General features: G+C 42.4%; 1 protein-coding gene across 8 annotated transcripts in view; it reads left to right on the top strand.

The window, feature by feature from the left end:
• Positions 1–16,493, top strand: part of ENTPD6 (ectonucleoside triphosphate diphosphohydrolase 6) — a 43,365-nt gene that overhangs the window by 6,037 nt on the left and 20,835 nt on the right. For 4 of the 8 annotated variants that reach the window (XM_045077587.1, XM_004781230.3, XM_004781228.2 and 1 more), the window contains 8 exons: positions 6,838–7,161; positions 8,750–8,826; positions 11,017–11,160; positions 13,007–13,082; positions 13,952–13,987; positions 14,861–14,949; positions 15,661–15,740; positions 16,365–16,429. In XM_045077587.1, the coding sequence (XP_044933522.1) occupies positions 6,838–7,161; positions 8,750–8,826; positions 11,017–11,160; positions 13,007–13,082; positions 13,952–13,987; positions 14,861–14,949; positions 15,661–15,740; positions 16,365–16,429 (891 nt within the window). The remainder of the gene's footprint in view (positions 1–6,837; positions 7,162–8,749; positions 8,827–11,016; positions 11,161–13,006; positions 13,083–13,951; positions 13,988–14,860; positions 14,950–15,660; positions 15,741–16,364; positions 16,430–16,493) is intronic. The other 4 variants (XM_004781229.3, XM_045077590.1, XM_045077588.1 and 1 more) reach the window with 4 other exon arrangements.

Here is a 16,493-nt window from a genome sequence, read left to right as displayed (position 1 = left end):
GGGTCCCTTGAGATTCCTTGTATCTCCTATGAATGTTAGAATTTTTTTCCCTGTCTCTACAAAAAAAAAAAAAAAGCCATTTGGATTTTTATAGGGATTGAATTGAATCTGTGGACCACTATAGCTAGTATTGATACCTTTATCAATATTAAGTCTTCCCATCCATGAATGCAGGATATCTATTTGACTCTTAATTTTCTTTCAGCTATGTTTTGTTTTGTAGTGTTCAGGGTACAAGGCTTTCACTTCCTTGGTTAACTTTATTTTTAAGTATTTTATTCTTTTTGATGCTATTGTAAATAGAATTGTTTTCTTCCTTTTCAAATTGTTCATTATAATGGATAGAAACAATTGATTTTTGTGTGTTGATATTATGTACTGTTGAAATTATTAGTTCTTAACAGTTACTTTCCTTCCTTGTGGAATCTTTAGGGCTTTCTACATATAAGATCATTTAATCTATGAACAGATAGTTTTACTTCTTCCTTCTCAATTTGGATGGCTTTTAATTTTTTTCTTTCCTAATTGACCTGGCTAGAACTTCCAGTACTATGTTGAAGGGAAACATTGAAAACAGACATTCTTTCTTGGTCCTGATTTTAAAGTAAAAGAGTTTTCAGTCTTTCACCACTGAGTCATGTTAGCTGTTGGATTTTCATATATGGCCTTTATTATGTTGAGGTAGTTTCCTCCTATTCCTGTTTATTGGTTATGTTCATTATGGAAAGGTATCAGGTTTTATTAAATGCTTTTTCTGCATCAATTGAGATGATCATACTGATTTTCCCCTTTATTCTGGGTGTTTTTTTAAGACTTTATTTTTACTTACTTATTTGAGAGAGAGAGAGAGAGAGAGAGTGTGTGTGTGAGAGAGAGAGAGAGTGTGTGTGTGAGAGAGAGAGAGAGAGTGGGAGAGAGAGAGAGAGAGCTGGAGAAGAAGCAGAGGGAGACAGACAGGCAGATTCTGTGCTCAGCACAGAGTCCAATGGGCCAGATCTCATGACTGCAAGATCATGACCTGAGCTGAAATCAAAAGTTGGATACTTAACCAACTGAGCCACTGAGGCGCCCTCCCCCCTTTATTCTGTTAATGTGATATATTTGCCTTGATGGATTTTCAAATCTTGAACCATCCTTGTATTCCAGGAATAAATCCCACTTGGTCCCTTTGCCCTGTGGCTGAATTCAGTTTGCTGCTTTTTTTTTTTTTTTTTTTTTTGAGGATTTTTACATCACTATTCATAAAGAATGATGATCTGTATATTTTTGTAGTGTCTTTGTCTGGCTTTGGTGTTAGGGTAATGCTGGCCTCATAGAATGAGTTAAGAAGTGGTCCCTTCTCTTCATTTTTTGGGAAGATTTTGGAATTCTTCTTGAAATGTTTGGTAAAATCAGAGGTGACCAACAAATCAGTATTCATTTGGGCCAGGGCTTTTCTTTGTTGGGAGATTTTTGAATACTGATTTGGTCGCCTTACTAGTTATGTGTCTTTAGATTTTTATTTCTTCATAATTCATCTTGGTAGATTGTATGTTTCTAGGAATTTGTTTATTTCATGTAGGTTATCCAATTTATTAGTGTACAACGGTTCATAATACTCATAAGCATTTTAATTCTATAAAATCAGTAGTAATGTTTCTTCTTTCATTTCTGATTTTAGTTATAATTTGAATCTTCTCTCTCTTTTTTTTTTTTTAAAGATTTTATTTATTCTTCAGAGAGAGAGGGAGAGAGAGCGAGCACAGGCAGACAGAATGGCAGGCAGAGACTGAGGGAGAAGCAGGCTCCCTGCTGAGCAAGGAGCCCAATGTGGGACTCAATCCCAGGACGCTGGGATCATGACCCGAGCCGAAGGCAGCTGCTCAACCAACTGAGCCACCCAGGCGTCCCAAATCTTCTCTCTTTATTCCTTAGTTAAGATAGCTGAAGGTTTCAGTTATGGTCATCTTTTCAAAGAACCAACTCTTAGTTTCATGGATATTTCTCTGTTGATTTTCTATGCTCTATTTATCCTGCTTTAATTGTTATTGTTTGTTTTCTTCTAGCTCTGTGCTTAATTAATTCTTTTGGGGGGCACTTGCGTGGCTCAGCATCCATCTGAGCTTAACCATCCAACTGATGGTTAAGCATCCAACTCTTGATTTCTACTCAAGTCCATCTGAGGGTCCTAAGTTCAAGCCCTGTGTTGGACTCCATGCTGGATGTGGAGGCTACTTATAAAAAATAAATAAAAATTAAAAATGTTTAAAAATAAGTATGTGAGTGGGGGGATGGGGTAACTTAGTAATGGGCATTAAGGAGGGCCCCTGATGTGATGAGCATGGGATGTTATATGCAACTGATGAATTACTGAACGCTACATTTGAAACTAATGATGTTGGCTAATTTAATTTAATTTTTTAAAAAATGTTTAAAAATAAGTAAGTTGTTCTTTTTTAGTTTCTTAAGGTATACAGTTAGGTTGTTGGTTTGCAATCTTTTCTTTTAATGTGAGCATTTACAGGTATAATTTTCCCTATTGGTACTGCTTTAACTGCATTCCATAATGTTGTGTTTTCATTTTCATTTGTCACAAGATACTTTCTGATTTCCCTTTTGATTTCTTTTATGACCCATTGGTTGTTTTAAGAGTGTGGTATTTAGGGGCACCTGGGTGGCTCAGTTGGTTAAGTCTGCCTTTGGCTCAGGTCATGATCTCAGGGTCGTGGGATCAAGCCCTGCATTGGGCTCCCTGCTTAACAGGGGAGTCTGTTTCTCTCTTGTTCTATCTCACATAGATCCTTTCACTCTTGTTCTATCGCAAGTAAATTAAAAAAAAATTTTTTTAAAGTGTGGTGTTTAGTTTCCAGGTATTTGGGGATTTTCTAGCTTTCCTTTTCCTGTTAACTTCTAGTTTCATTCCATTGTGATCAGAATATATACTTTGTGATCTTTTAAAATATATATCCTTGATGAACAAGGATGCAAAAATTCTCACCAAAATACTACCCAGTAGGATCCAACAGTACATTAAAAGGATTATTCACCACAACTAAGAGAGATTTATTCCTGGGCTGCAAGTTTGGTTCAATATCTACAAGTCAATCAATGTGATACAATACATTAATAAAGAACAAGTACCGTATGATACTGTCATTAGATGCTGAAAAGCATTTGACAAAGTACAGCATCCTTTCACGATCAAAGCTCTTCAGAGTGTAGGGATAGAAGGTACATACCTCAATATCATAAAAGCCATCTATGAAAAACCCACAGTGAATATTATTCTCAATGGGGAAAAACTGAGAGCTTTTTCCCTAAGGTCAGGATCATAGCAGGGATATCCACTCTCACCACTGCTATTCAACATAGTACTAGAAATCCTAGCCTCAGTAATCAGACAACAAAAAGAAATTAAACATCTGAATCAGAAAAGAAGTCAAACTTTCACTCTTTGCAGATGATATGATACTTTATTCTACATAAAACCCAAAAGACTCCACTCCAAAACTACTAGAACGCTTACAGGAATTCAGTAAAGTGTCAGGATATAAAATCAATGCACAGAACTCAGTTGCATTTCTCTACACCAACAAGACAGAGAAAAGAAAGTAAGGAGTTGATCCCATTTACAAATGTATCCAAAACCATAAGACACCTAGAAATAAACCTAACCAAAGAGGCAAAGAATCTATACTCAAGAAACTGTCAAGTACTCATGAAAGAAATTGAGGAAGACACAAAGAAATGGAAAAATGTTCTGTGATCACAGACTGGAAGAACAAATATTGTGAAAATGTCTATGCTACCTAAAGCAATCTACACATTTAACACAATCCCTATCAAAATACCATCAATTTTTTTTTTCGAAGAAATGGAGCAAATAATGCTAAAATTTATATGGAACCAGAAAAGACCCCAAATAGCCAGAGGAATGTTGAAAAAGAAAAACAAGTTGGTGGTATCACGATTCCAGACTTCAAGCCCTGTTACAAAGCTGTAATCAAGACAATATGGGGGCTCCTGGGTGGCTCAGTGGGTTGAAGCCTCTGCTTTCGGCTCAGGTCATGATCCCAGGGTCCTAGGATTGAGCCCTGCATCGGGCTTTCTGCTCAGCAGGGAGCCTGCTTCCCTTCCTCTCTCTCTCTCTGCCTGCCTCTCTGCCTACTTGTGATCTCTGTCTGTCAAATAAATAAATAAAATCTTAAAAAAAAAAATGAAATCTTGTCATTTGCAACAACATGGATGGAACTAGAGGGTATTGTGTTGAGTGAAATAAGTCAATCAGAGAACAGTTACCATATGATCTCTGATGTGAGGAATTTGAGAAGCAGGGCAGGGAGCTGTTGGGGGTAGGGAAGGAAAAAATGAAACAAGATGAGAGGGAGACAAACCATAAGAGACTCTTAATCTCATGAAACAGAGTTGCTGGGGAGTAGAGAGGTAGGGATAAGGTGGCTGGGTTATGGACATTGGGGAGTGAGGGCATGTGCTATGGTGAGTGCTGTGAAATGTGTAAGCCTGATGATTCACAGACCTGTACCCCTGGAGCAAATAATACATTATATGTTAATTAAAAACATACATTGAGACATGTTCTGTAGCCTGTCATTGGGGTACAGATGGCCCTTCTTTTCACTACATCTGTATCTTTGGGGTTTTATACGCAGTAGTGCAATGAGCATGGAATGTTTTTCCATTTCTTTGTGTCCTCCTCAATTTCTTCCATAAGTGTTCTGTAAGTTTTCAGAGTATAAGTCCTTCTTTGGTTAGGGTTATTCCCAAGTATCTTACAGTTTTTGATGCAATTAGAATTTGGATCAAGTTCTTAATTTCTCTTTGTTCTGTCTCATTGTTAGTCTATAGAAATGCAGCTGATTTGCTGAATTCCTGTATGAGTTATAGCAATTCTTGGTTAGAGTCTTTTGGGTTTTCCACATAGAATATCATGTCATCTGCAAAGAGTGAGAGTTTGACTTCTTTGCCGATTTGGATGTCTTTTATTTCTTTTTATTTATGATTGCTGAGGCTAGGACTTCTAGCACTATGTAGAACAACAGTAGTTGAGAGTGGGCATCACTGTCGTGTTCCTGACTTCAAGGGAAAAGCTCTCAGTTTTTCCCCATTGAGAGTGATACTCTCTGTGGGCTTTTCATAAGGGCTTTTATGATATTGAGGTATATTCCCTTTACTACTGTGGAGAGTTTTAAGAAAGGATGCTGTGTTTTGTTTTGCTTCGTTTTTTGTTTTTTAAAGATCTTATTTATTTATTTGACAGACAGAGATCACAAGTAGGCAGAGCAGCAGACAGAGAGAGAGGAAGGGAAGCAGGCTCCCTGCTGAGCATGGATTCCCGATGCGATGCGGGGCTCTTTCCCAGAACCCTGAAATCATGACCTGAGCTGAAGACAGAGGCTTTAACCCACTGAGCCACCCAGGTGCCCCAGGATGCTGTATTTTATCAAATGCTTTTTCTGCATCAATTGAGAGGATTGTATGGGCCTTATCCTTTCTTTTATTGTGATGTATCTTGATTGATTTGCGGATGTTGAACCACTTTGCAGCCCAAGAATAAATCCTACTTGGTTGTGGTGAACAGTCTTTTTTTTTTTTTTTTTTTTTGAACAGTCTTCTTAATGTTTTGTTAGATCTTTTTTTAAAATAATCTTTATTATTTTTTTAAATAAACATATAATGTATTATTAGCCCCAGGGGTGCAGATCTGTGAATCGCCAGGTTTACACACTTCATAGCACTCACCATAGCACTTATCCTCCCCAATGTCTGTAACCCCACCCACCACTCTCTCCCTGTATTATTGGATCTTAATGTATTATTGGATCCTATTGCCTAGTATCTTGGTGAGAATTTTTGCATCCATGTTTATCAGGGATATTGGTCTGTTATGTGCCTTTCTTTCAACATGGCACTTTCCTGTCTCCTTACCTCTAGAAGTGTCCACTCCACTTGCCACAACAGAGTTAGGGATGGACACAGGTGGACATTCCCCAAGGGTAGGGGATCCTTGAGAATCAAGTACCCCACTTCTTGTCCTTTGAAGCCTCAGGTTGTCAGCATGTAATCCTTTAATAGCCATATTCCACTGTTTTCTCTCCAAACTTTGAAGCATGGTGTCTTACACCAGAAGCTGCTAAGAAAGCCCAAACAAATGCATTCATTTGGGGGCACAGGGGGCATTGAACAAAGACAGTGGTGCTGAGGTAGTTCTTTTGATATTCAGGTAGGATTTTCATAAGCTTGGAAAGCACACAGGCATTATTTCCTCCTTGGCAGAGTGTAGTACCTGAGTGAAAAGAGACATCTGTGAAACCTCCAGGAAAATGAGCTGCATTTCTCAGATATGGCTGGGGCTCACTGTAGTTCCCAAGGGATGAGACTTTAAGCCTTCTAAGAATTGAATATCTGTATAGAAGAGGAAGTGAGAATTGAAAAAATGAATTGGACATGTGTTTATGTACCTTGAAAAGTTTGGGGACACCATTTACATGTGGCTTTTTAAAGTGGCAACAAGTCCAAAAACCACTAGTCTGGAACATTACTTGCTGGGGACCAGGCTCAGGCCTTAGAGCCAGCAGTTGTGGGTCTGTGCCCCAAGTCAGACCCTCCAGGACCTGCTGCCTCGAACAGGTTTTCTGGTCTTTGTAAAATCCAGTTTCTGTTCTCTTCTGTAAATTGGGCTCATACCTCTGGAAGCACTTTGAGGACTGAATGAAACTTCTGATTCCAGGGGGAAAATGCAGACCAGTTTCTGGCTGATCATTTTGTCCCTAAGCACAGGAATTTCTGACTTGCCCCAGAAGCTTGTATCCTAACATGTCTTTCCTGCCTTCCCTTCAGCAGCTGCAGCACAGTCCTCAGCAGACAGAGAAATGAGAAAAATACCAAATAATGGGAACCTGAAGATGACAAAGGTGGTGTACCCCCTGGGGCTGTTCATATGCCTGTTCATCTATGTCGCCTACATCAAGTGGCACTGGGCCTCTGCCACCCAGGCCTTCTTCAGCATCACTGAGGTGGCATCAGGGGCCCGGAGGGGCCACCAGGCTCACAGTGCCCCAGGGACAGCTGCACATGGTCATGAAGTTTTCTACGGCATCATGTTTGATGCAGGAAGCACTGGAACCCGCGTCCACATCTTCCAGTTCAACCAGCAGCCTGGAGGTGTGCTGGGTAGAGTGCCTTGGCCTCTCACTGCTAGGATCTCTTCACTCACAGCAGAGCTCTTGGGATCTCTTTCACTTACAGCACAGTGGTTAGGCTGGATGCCCTGCCTCGGACTCACCTGGAAGCTTGTCAAAAATACAGGTTCCCAGAGAGGCTGATTCAGGTTTGGGTTGGGGCCCAGGAATCTAAGTTTCCCAGGACTCCCTGACTGTCCTTACTCACAGTAGCTTCTGGTGACCAACTGAAGGCATCTGAGATCCATGAGGGTGTTGGGTGGCCTGTCTAATCCCAGCATTCAGCAGCAGGTCAGGTGGCCAGGATCATGACTTAGGCCAGAAGCTGCATTGAGAGAGTTTAAGGTAGGAAGTTGCTCCTGACGGGCTAGTATGAGGCAGAGTCTGGGAAGTCATGAACTAGCCAAGGAACTGGGACCTAGACTGACATGGTGCAGCCCAGTGGGTCCAGTCAGAGTGACAGATGAGAGTGGCCTCAGCAGTGAGAAGGATGCTGGAGCCTGAGCCCCATTATAACCTGTGTTATAAACTGGGGATGGGGGTCCGCAGGCTTCCGGCACTAGGGTGGAGGGAGTTTATATGTATTCTCCCGTAGCTGCTTCTGTGGGGAGATCCAGTCCAGTGCGCAGCTCTGTACTCTATCCTTTCTCCCTTTGATCTCCTTTCCTGTCACCTCTTGAACCCTCCTGCTCTGAGAGTCACCCTCCAGCTTCTAGCCTGAGTGTTTTCCCCCTGACTGCTCAGGAGGTCCATTGGCCACAGCTGATTCTTTGCTGACCCTCAATACCTTTTGAGTAGACACTGTTCTGGGCATTTAACAGAGCTGGTGGCAACAGACACTGTTAGTAGCTCTCTCCAGAGCTGTCATGTTTTACTTTTCATCTGCTTTATCTTTTAACTCACTTCAGTAGTTGTTTTTATCTGCCAGACCTACCTACCTTCAAAAATGGTTTTTAAGCTTTTAAGACAACTTGTCAGCATGTAATCCTTTAATAGCCATAGTCCAGTGTTTTATCTCTAAAGAGACCTCCTTTCAAAAAGTTCTGTCCCTGATTTTTCCTCCTGGGTCTTCATGTCCAAATTCAGGCCAACATCCCTTGGCCACCAATGTGCCTCTAAACAGTCCCCTGCTGTATGCACATGAATCCAGGGCCTTCATAATTTAGGACAACTGTTTTTTTAAACGAAGAGAAAAAAAATGTTCTTTAGAACCTACTACACCTATCCCAGGATAGAAAAATAACTTTTATATTTGCAGTTTAGAATTATCTGCCCTGCTCCTCAGTCAATGTAACAGGAATTAACCATATTAAAATTCAGCAGTTTAGATGGATAGTTTTATATGTAAATCATATCTCAGTAAATTGGGTTTTTTTTTTTTTAAGTTCTGACCAAAGCATCAGGTAGAATGCTTATTTTGTTTATCTGGGCTAAAGAGGCAGTGTTCCGGTCACTTTGGAATTGGTCTGATTTCAGACATTTGCCTTTAAAAAGGGTGGCTAGCCATAATTGTATATATTCATATATATGTTCACATTTGTACTTTTTTTTTAAACATGTTTTCCTCTTAGAAACTCCCACGTTGACCCATGAGACATTCAAAGCACTGAAGCCAGGTCTTTCTGCTTATGCTGATGATGTTGAAAAGGTAATGATTTTCTCTCAGGTCTATTTGTCCTTCAGATTTGTTTTTCAGCTCGGCAACTTGTTAAAGCCAACTCCCTTTCTCGAGTGTGTTGATCTTTGCAGAGGAAAGCATCTCTGATAGTGCTGCCCTGAGACATTTCATGCTATTTAGGATAGTCAGTTGGGGAAACTGGTACAGTGCATGGGGCCAAAGGAGGACCACGACCCCTACCCCACCACCTTCCCCCACACTCCAGCTTCCCAGGCCCTTCCCCCAACCACCAGGCATGCCACCCAGAAGTCTTGGCGCAGTTCAAAAACACAAAGGCTACAAACTGACAAAAAAAACAGTGTTTGAGGGTTTGTTTTTATTCCAGTTCCTTCAACTGAAGATGACAAAAGTTGACAAAAAAATTGAACTTAAAATGTATTTTGCAAAAATCCACAAAACCAAATAAGTGTAAAAGTGACTTACTTAAACTGTCCAATAATGATTTTTGTAAATTCATAACTTTTATACTTCTCAACTCCTTAAAGCTTACAGCTGCACTCATTCAGGACACCTGTATTTCTGCTAAGGTGCTGATGAAATGGACTGGGTAGTAACATAGCTACTATTTCCTTTTGAGTCAAGTATGTCAGGGCACCTGAGTGGCTCAGTTCAGGGCGTGATCTTGGGGTCCTGGGTTTGAGCCTCATGTCAGGCTCCCCAGTGGGGAGCCTACTTCTCCCTCTGCTGCTGCCCCTGCTTGTACTCTGTCTCTTTTTCAAATAAATAAATAAAATCTTAAAAAATAAATAAATAAAGTAATACATATTTTTGTGCACAGGTCCATCTAGATATCAGATAGTAAATTCATAGGACTGCTTTCCTGTGGCTTGGTTAAAAAACAAGTTGAAAACAAAAAATGAGTGATGTTAGAGTAACTATAATATTACACATGAGTAAATTAGGTAGCTTTAGAATAAACTCTTAAGATTTTTAAAACCTTAGTTGTTTTAGGCAATGCATAGTCAAGTTGGACATATTTCACAGCTTCACAGGGCAGGTGGTGAGAGTGTTCCTCCTGCTCCATTCTTCCCTAGGAGGGCTGGTGATCCTGGTTTCTTTTCTTTCTTTTTTTTTCTTTTTTTTTAAGATTTTATTTATTTATTTGACAGAGAGATCACAAGTAGGCAGAGAGGCAGGCAGAGAGAGAGCGGGGAAAGCTCCCTGCTGAGCAGAGAGCCCGATGCGGGATTCTATCCGAGGACCCTGAGATCACGACCCGAGCTAAAGACAGAGGCTTAACCCACTGAGCCACCCAGGTGCCCCCTGGTTTCTTATGTCTTTCAAGGACTTGTTGACATACCTATGAACAAATTCATCTGTATTCTTCCCTTTCCCCTGTTTATTTCACATAAACAATAGAATGGCATTCATGTTGTCATGTACTTACTTGTGTCCCTCATCAATATAACAGAGAGAGTATTTACTATTAGAATGAGAAGGGCTTCCTTTATTTTTCTGGCAATGATATTGCAGTGTGTATGGGTACATTGAATTTATGGGAACCAGACCTCCCCTGAAGGACATTCAGGTAATGTCTGAGAAAGGCTACAGTTTGTCACCTTATTGAACTTCATTACCCACATATTTAAGGGCATCCATCTCAGATGAATTCATAGAATGAGATTTCTGAGTAAGAGGAATGTACGTTATCTCCTTGGGCAGGCCTTGCCAAATTGTTCCCTCAACTTTGTAGCTGTTGGTAATATCCAGAAGTACTTTACCAAAGTTGTTTTCCCACCTTTGCACTGACACAGGGCCTTAGCCAATTTTGGATTTCAAGCATTCTGGCAGGTATAGATGATTCCTTTGGGGTTTTCAGCACCATGAGAAACCCCAGGATTCATTCATGATGTCCAGAGGAGTCACAGCTCATCTGAGATCGTCTGATGAGGGTTGGTGATGGGGCTAGGCCAGAGTTTAGAATAGCAGAACCCTCTTATGTGCCTTCACCCCACCATGCACCACTGCCAGGAGTGTTGCTCTGTACTCGCCTGGTCCCTATACCCCTCACACTCACAAGCACCACTTAGGTCGTTTTCTGCCAATTTGGAAAGTTAGAAGAGGATGTGTTTGTAAGTTAATAAAGCCAAAAGGGTTGGGGGAGCATCTGTGACCCTGTATGCTGAGCTTTGACAGACCCTACTTTTACCACATTCACAGAGCACTTCAGGAATTCAGGAATTACTGGATGTAGCTAAACAGGATGTTCCTTTTGACTTTTGGAAGGCCACCCCCTTGGTCCTCAAGGCCACAGCTGGTTTACGTCTGTTACCAGGAGAAAAGGCTCAAAAGTTACTGCAAAAGGTGATTTTACCCATTTCCCCCAGCGGGGTTGGGGGGGCGGTAGGGGCTGGTGGATAGCTTAGGATAACTGAAAACACCAGATACTCAGCCAGTGTCTGAGCAGTCAAATGGGCTATGTAGAAGCTTCCTAAAGAGGAAAACACATCAAAATGTTAACAGCATCACCTTTAGCTGTTCCTGTTTTCTATAATGAACCTTGTTATGTAATAACAGTAACTTTAAGTATGTGTTGAGGCCTTTTGAAGGGCTTCCCCCCATGCAGAGACTAGATCCTTGTAGAGGGTTATAGAAGCCTGAGTTCCTGACGCTTCATTTCCAGGCTGCATGTTCTCATGGTAACTGCCAATTCTTCTCTTGGTCTGATCCACAGATGTAACTGCTGAGGAGGCCTTTACCCTTCCCCTGCCAGGATCTGACTCTCACATGGCCCAGATTGCCGCCAAGCCTAGCAGCAGCCCTGCAAAAAAACTATGAACCCTGTTTCTTATAAGTGCCTGGACAGTTCTTGTTGTCAGGCCCATTAGGAAAACTGCTTTTCATCCTTAGTACTGTTTCTAAACTATGCAGCTGCTAAATGATGAAATGTTGTACATCGGTCAAGGTCCATTGTAAAAGTTACCTTTACATGCTCAAGTCTGATTGTAGGTCACAGGTGTAGTTGGGATGTGCAGATGTACTGAAGTTTCTGTATGTTAGTACTTGCTAAAAAATTGGGAAGGAAGTGCACCCAAATGCTGCTGCTCACTGCCTTTACCTCCTGGCTACAGGGCCACCTCCTGGGTCCCAGGCTGAGCTCTGCTTTGAGGAGCTTCTGGAGCCTCATCTCCAGTCTAAAGCAGGGCAGAGTTTGGGGGCCTAGCAGGCTCAAGGTGCCCTTGAGCTCTTCTAGCCCAGAGTGGCTTTAAAACAGGGTTCTTCAAACACACATTGGAGAGGATGTGGAGAAAGGGGAACCCCTTACACTGTTGGTGGGAATGAAAGTTGGTGCAGCCACTTTGGAAAACTGTGGAGATTCCTCAAATATTAAAAATAGAGTTAACCTATGACCTGGCACTTGCACTACTGGGTATTTACCCCAAAAATACAGATGTAGTGAAAAGAAGGGCCATACGCACCCCGATGTTCATAGCGACCATGTCCACAATAGCCAAACTGTGGAAAGAACCGAGATGCCCTTCAACAGACGATGGATAAAGAAGCTTTGGTCCGTATATACAATGGAATATTACTCAGCCATCAGAAAGGGTGAATACCTAACTTTTGTATCAACATGGACGGAACTGGGGGAGATTATGCTGAGTGAAATAAGTCAAGCAGAGAGAGTCAGTTATCATATGGTTTCACTTACTTGTAGAGCATAAGGAATAACATGGAAGACATTAGGAGAAGGAGAGGAAAAGTGAAGGGGGAAAATCAGAGGGGGAGATGAACCACAAGAGACTGTGGACTCTGAGAAACAGTTTTAGAGGGAAGAGGGGTGGGGGGATGGGTGAGCCTGATGGTGGGTATTTTGGAGGGCACATATTGCATGGAGCACTGGGTGTGGTGTATAATGAATGAATCTTGGAACACTGTTAATGATGTATGGTGACTAACATAACACAATAAAAAATTTTAAAAAGAAGGTTTTCTTCAGGGTAGCATCTGCCTCCACCAGTCCAGGCAGTAGATAAGGATATCACTTGCAGAGGATTCGAAAAATTTAAAATAAGACATGAATTTTATTACTTCACAGCACCAGCTGACACCCTCTGCTGTTTTGTCATGACCTGCTGAAAGCACGGTGTAATTGGAAACTTTGAATTTTGACTGTAAAGGATAATGGTGTGTCTCCCTTTACATTTAGGTGAAAGAAGTGTTTAAGGCATCGCCCTTCCTTGTAGGAGATGACTGTGTTTCCATCATGAACGGAACGGATGAAGGTAGGGTCTCCAGGAGCTCTCTGTGCAACGAGGCTGTCCTGCAAGACAGGCCGTGTGCAGGGTTGCTATGGGAGCTTTCTCCTCAGTCAGATATGGGCAAGCAAGAACCAAAGTGACAGTCTGATTGTATTCGGTGTCACTGTCTTCAGAGGATCTCTGGGGGGCCAGTACTAGAGACAGATTCTCATCTCAACGAGCTCCAAACCTGGCACAAATGAGGTTTCTTTTTTTTTTTTTTTTTTTTAAAGATTTTATTTATTTATTTGACAGAGAGAGATCACAAGTCGGCGGAGAGTCAGGCAGAGAGAGAAAGAGAGAAGCAGGCTCCCGCTGAGCAAAGAGCCCGATGCGGGGCTCGATCCCAGGACACTGAGATCATGACCTGAGCTGAAGGCAGCGGCTCAATCCACTGAGCCACCCAGGCGCCCCACAAATGAGGTTGCTGAAAACAAATCATCTTTTCAGCTTTAAGAACATTTAGAGAGAATCCCCAGATTTTAGAAGTTTGTTAATGCTGAGATAGAGACTGTCAGGTTCTTCACCAGCTCCTGATTTTAAAATATGACCAGGGGGGAGGGAGAGCAAAATTCTCTTTCCAAAAAGAGGAAGTTCATGATAAAGAATAGGAGGGAGAGATGTGACATTTGGCCGAGTATTGTGGTGTTGTAGTATGGCATCTTCTGGAATAGTCTGCCAGAAGCTGCTGGGTGGCTTGATGACCACTGCCTCTTCCTGTAGCTGATCTGGAGGCTGAGGAGTGAGGGGCACTCACTTTGAGCTCCTGGAATCTCAAAGTGGTTATTTGAGTGCATGTGTTGTTTACAGCCATCTCAGGTGATTCACATGGTGTCTCTGACCCTCTCTTGTAGGCGTTTCAGCGTGGATCACTGTCAACTTCCTAACAGGTACATTCTTCCTCCCTCTCCCTGAAGCAGACAGTCCACAGATGCCATTCTTGATGGCAGAGGTCTCATTACTGGCTCAAAGTAGAGCATTAGGTTGAGTGAGGGTTCATCGGGCGAATATCAAGCTTCCAGATAAAATTGCTGGGGAAAGGAGCTTCTTTGTAGGCCTACAGCATAGTTCCTGCTTGCTGTATCCACTTCAGCCAGGGGCCGTGTCCTTTCATTTCTAAGAGAAATCATGAAGAAAACCTGTCATACTTTCAGTTATTCAATGTGGTGGGAATGCTTTTCACCTTAAAAATGAATTCCTCTTCTGTAGGTAGAAGAGGGAACAGAAACATCTGTTCTTGGAACAAGATGACAAGGAATCATTTTTCTTAGATTATTCTCAGTATAGGTTGCTTTTGTACCTTATATTATAATTATGGCAAAGACCAGTGTGTGTGAGATGCATGTATGGAAAAAGAAAGAAGCTTTGTAACAGAATTTGCCCCTTGGGGATGGAAAGCCATGTTAAGGGACACATTAGGAGCACAGTGCTGGGGGATGCATGCCTCTGGGCATGAAGGGACGAGATGGAAGTCAGTGTCCCTGGGGATGAGCAGTAGATGAGGCAGGCCCCAATTGATTCTCTGCTGAAGGTCAGTATTGTTTTACATTGTTCAAATTAAAGCCACAGACAGCTGGCAGAGCCACATTCATGTCCCTTCAACATGTGCATCCTTCCATGGAGATTGTTAAATACCCACAGTTGCTTGTCTGTTTTTCTTTCCACTGTGGGGCTTGGCTCTCAAACTAGCTGTACTTTTTCACCTGTTCTCATCTATTTACTATGTGACAGTGCTGTGTTGGTTTCTACTCACTCTGCTCCAGGCAGTTTGAAAACCCCAGGAAGGAGCAGTGTGGGCATGCTGGATTTAGGCGGAGGATCCACTCAGATCACCTTCCTTCCGAGAGTTGAGGTAACCAGCCCTTGCTGCTCCACTGTGGCCCCCACCCTCCAAAAGCCACCTGCCACCAGGAGTTGCAGTCCCTCAGGAAAGGCCCGTTAACCTGGTGCCTCTCCGCCTGTGCATTCAATTTCTGTCCTGAAGGCCAGATTCATTCACAATTAAAGCTCCTTCACTTGATTTTAATTTTGCCTGGGGGTAAGAAATGGAAGGTTGATCTTCAGTGTGATGATAAATTAGGTACTACCTAGAACCCTCAGGGCCAACCACAGGATGTGCGATGTCCCCTTTCCCCCAGGACAAGCCAGAAAGGGGGCCGTTACTTAGTCTACTCCTAGAAGGGGAGAGAGCCTCAAGCCCTGTGGGATGAGACATTGTAAAGGAGATGAAAATGCTTCTAGTCTGGACCATCTGCTGCTCTAACCACAGTGCATCCCTCACCCACCACTTTCTTCTTCTTATTTTTAGTTTACAGTGGAAGCGTACTTAAATTTATTCACAGTTGTCTTGGTTGGGCCATATTTGTCAGAATGGTAAATGTTAATTAGGAGGAGGAAAAACATTTTTTCATTTTGGTCATTTTATTTTTCATTGCTTATTCAAACTCTTTCACAACATGTGACTTAATGAAAAACTAATTTAATTGAATACCTCTATGAATACCCTGGTATTTTCAAAAGAAAGACCGGCAGAAAGGATAATAACTTTCATGTTCTTCTTCAGGACACCCTCCAGACCTCCCCGCCTGGCTACCTGACGTCACTCCAGATGTTTAATCGGACCTACAAGCTCTATTCTTACAGGTTTGTTTGGGAGTTGGGGAAAGAGGGAGAGGCTGCGCATCCAGGATTGTTGCTCAGCCAGCCCTGTGCCATGACCCAGAGCACCTGGAAACCCCACTGCTGGAAGCTCTCCCTCTAGCACTTCCTCCTCCCTTGCTGTTCCTTTCTCCTCCTGCCTTCTCCCCACTTCATTTTTTAGTTCACCTACAGTAAAATCTCATTTCTTTTTTTTGTGTGTTTATTTTGTTCTGCTTTGGAGGAGGTTTCTAAAAGGTGGGGAAGAGCCCATGGATTGTTCAGGAATTTTCTTGGGCATTTGTTGCTGGCCAACATGGCGCCTTCAGTCGATTCTTGGTGTAAAGCATATGCACTCATAAAGATCAGGGCACATCTGTGTCATTGACTGGCATCTGAGGCTCCTAGGCAAGCTCCTGTTAAGTAACAGGCTTTCACTTGTTGAGCTGAATGCCCTAACCTCCATAAAGAAAGGCTTCTAGAAGCAGAAAGTCTGCTGCCTCACCACAGGTTTCCTCCCTTTCCCACTTGTTTTGGATTTAGGCCAGGTGAACTGGAAGCAGGAATGAAGGTGTTACCCAGCGGTTGCTGTGGCAGGCCAGCCCCTCACACAGACTTTTCTTTCCACAGCTACCTGGGGCTCGGTTTGATGTCGGCGCGGCTGGCGATTCTGGGTGGCATAGAGGGGAAACCTGGTGAGTGGAATGAGAATTGAGAGTCCTTCTTGCTCAGCAGGCTTGAGGAACCCTTCAGGAAATG

This window comes from Mustela putorius, unplaced genomic scaffold, assembly GCF_011764305.1.
Source record: "Mustela putorius furo isolate JIRA1106 unplaced genomic scaffold, ASM1176430v1.1 tig00000224_pilon_pilon_pilon, whole genome shotgun sequence".
Taxonomy (NCBI): Eukaryota; Metazoa; Chordata; class Mammalia; order Carnivora; family Mustelidae; genus Mustela; species Mustela putorius.
This window is presented reverse-complemented; position numbering and strand designations above follow the sequence as displayed.